The following is a 2,819-nucleotide window of genomic DNA, read 5'->3' on the forward strand; positions in this document are numbered from 1 at the left end:
TAAATTTGTTTAAATTGAAAAAGAAAAGGAGAAAATTAACCTTTGTAACCTAACTAATACTTAATAAGGTAAATTGAAATTTTGGATATTTTAATTTGAGCGTCGAATTTAAGTTTCTAACTTGACTTGATAATAAGAATTATTATTAAGTGGGAAATAAAATGTAATATTTATGAACTCGTGTTCAAGCATATTTTATAATCATATCATATTTTAATTCAATGCAAAATACGTAACCTATTAATTTTAGATGTCAACATTTTCTTTTTAATAAAATTCAATGTATTTTCAGATTATACCTAATTTTCAATTTTAATGATTATATAAAACAAGCCAAACCATAATACTAAAAATAATCTGTTCAATTTCTCGTCAAATAATAATAATAATAATAATAATAATAATAATAATAATAATAATCCTTCAATTCAATAGAAATTAGAAAGTATTGTTTAAAAAATATAAATCTAAAAGAAATATACACAATTTTCCATAAAATAGAAGAAGAGGAAGAAGAAGCAGAGATCCAGATCAACCAACAACTGAAAAACCAGAAGAATGGGTTTCGGGGGGAAGCTATCTAAGAATCCATGGAATCATACCTTGGCCCAGCCAACATCATAACCTTAAATTCTTCGAAGTCAATCATCCCGTTCCCATCATTATCGACTCCGCTTATCATCTTCCTGCATTCAGTAATGGAGCAATCGTCTCCTAGGCTTTTAAGAACCTTGTGAAGTTCTTCGGCTGAAATCGAACCGTTCCCATCTAGATCATACACCGAGAACGCGTCCTTCAGATTCTCCAGAACCTCCTTGGAATCGACTCCCTTAGTGTTGAGCTCCACGAATTCCTCGAAATTTATGAACCCATCACCGTCTGCATCGAATTCTTTGATCATCTTTTGGACTTCTTCATCGGAGGGTTGTTGGCCGAGAGAACCCATGATGGAAGCGAGTTCAGACGATGAGATCTTGCCGTCGCCATTAGCGTCAAACATCTTGAAGATGTGTTCGAGTTCTTGGGGTTGGATTTGAGCGAAGTTTCGCGATGGGGTTGGCGTCGGAGATTGAAGGAACGACAATCCATTCGGAGGAACAGCTGGAGAAGCTGTTGAATTCGGGGAATGTTGCTTCTTTTTCCGACTGAAAATCGACCCAAAACCCATTGGATTGCTATATCTTGGAATCAATTGAGATTGAAGCAAAGCAGTGTTCAGAAAAGGAAAGATCGAAGAAAAGCACTGACAGATTTAAAATGCAAAAATATGGTTTTTAGATATATTAAAATGCGGGGTGTGTGGTTAAATTATAAATTTGAAGAAAGGGAAATCTTAATTTATTCTTCTTCTTCTACTTCTTTTTCTTAAATGTAGGAATATTATATAAATATTATGATTGTGGAATTAATTGTTTTGTAATTAAAATTTTGGATTTCTGTTTTCTGTGTTTGAAAGAACAACGGAAGATGGGTGTGTTGGTGTAAGAGGGGGTTAAGGCGTGATTGCTTCATAATTTTTGTGGGAAGGGAAAAAGCAATATGGAACCCTGTCTTTTCATTTTGATTTGTTTGAGAGATCCGACTGGACACATCATCAACCCCAAAATTTTATATCTTTGCTTCTTAAAACTAATATAAGCATTATCAACAAATTTTTTAAATTATTTACAAATTTAAATTATAAATTTCGTTTGTTGTATTACTTAAAATTAAATATTGGTTATAATTAGATTGTTCGATAAATGATAAATAGGTCCTTATTTACTTATTATTTTCTATTTTTTTGGAAAATTTTTATCTAATAAATTTCATTGTGTGTTTTCAATTGTATTTAAAAACTTAAATTGCTAGAAATGTTAATTTTAGTTGATTGAATTTTTAACACTTTATCAAATAAAGTCTAAATTAATTAAATTATACAGTACCCAATGCATGCAAAAATATTGATAATTAGAGTAATTAAAATATTAATTAAATTCAATAAAATTAATAAATTATATTTAAAATAAAACTAAATTCAATAAAAGAAAAATAGTGAACAAAGAATCAAATTAATTTAAAAAAGAATTACAGCTTCTACTTTCTAGTTGCATATTTTGGCCTGGAGAATGATCCCAATTCCATCAATGAAGCCAAAAGAAAGTAATAAAAGTTTTTCTATTTCTTTCCATTGTATATCAACACTACTATCTACCTTCAATTTATACTAATTTGTAATTTTTGTGAAAATTATTATAATCTTGGACCTTAAAAAATTTAGACAGTATAACTTACGTATTAATGATTTAATATGTAATCTATGATTATATTTCTTAATTTCAAAGAATGCTTATTACATATTTATTTAATATTATGTCTTCTCAAAAAAAATTTATGATAATGTTTTTTTAACGAATTATGTCGAGTGTTTTTAGAATGTGTATTTCCTTTAAAATAGTTAAATTGTTTATTTATATAATATAGTTATTTTTCCTTGTAACGTTATTGGTAAATTTTTATGTATGCTAACACGTACTTTACTCTAAGATTAACTCAGTATTTTGTAGATGTGGGTTCGCCTATACGGTGGTGCGAACTCACATCATGCGATCTTATAGAATATGCAAACACCTGACGTGCAGACTTAAAGTGTGAGCCACATAGAATATGGGTTAATAACCAATCGAATAACCGGATAACGAGTCAATAATAGCAAATATTATAATAAATTATTTTAAAATTAAGTTTAATTTTGTAAAAATTATTACATGTTTTCGATTCCGTCATTTTGTCATATCTTTTTCTTATGCAAACATAAATTACAATTTGTAAATATATAA

At 28.7% G+C, this 2,819-nt stretch overlaps 1 protein-coding gene across 1 annotated transcript; it reads right to left on the reverse strand.

The window, feature by feature from the left end:
* Window positions 1–401: 401 nt before the first annotated feature.
* LOC108478559 (probable calcium-binding protein CML25) lies at window positions 402–1,611 on the reverse strand. Its single transcript, XM_017781022.2, has one exon. The coding sequence runs from the start codon at window positions 1,166–1,168 to the stop codon at window positions 581–583; it is 588 nt and encodes a 195-aa protein (XP_017636511.1). The 5' UTR covers window positions 1,169–1,611; the 3' UTR covers window positions 402–580.
* Between the last annotated feature and the right edge of the window lie 1,208 nt (window positions 1,612–2,819).

This window comes from Gossypium arboreum, chromosome 12, assembly GCF_025698485.1.
Source record: "Gossypium arboreum isolate Shixiya-1 chromosome 12, ASM2569848v2, whole genome shotgun sequence".
Taxonomy (NCBI): Eukaryota; Viridiplantae; Streptophyta; class Magnoliopsida; order Malvales; family Malvaceae; genus Gossypium; species Gossypium arboreum.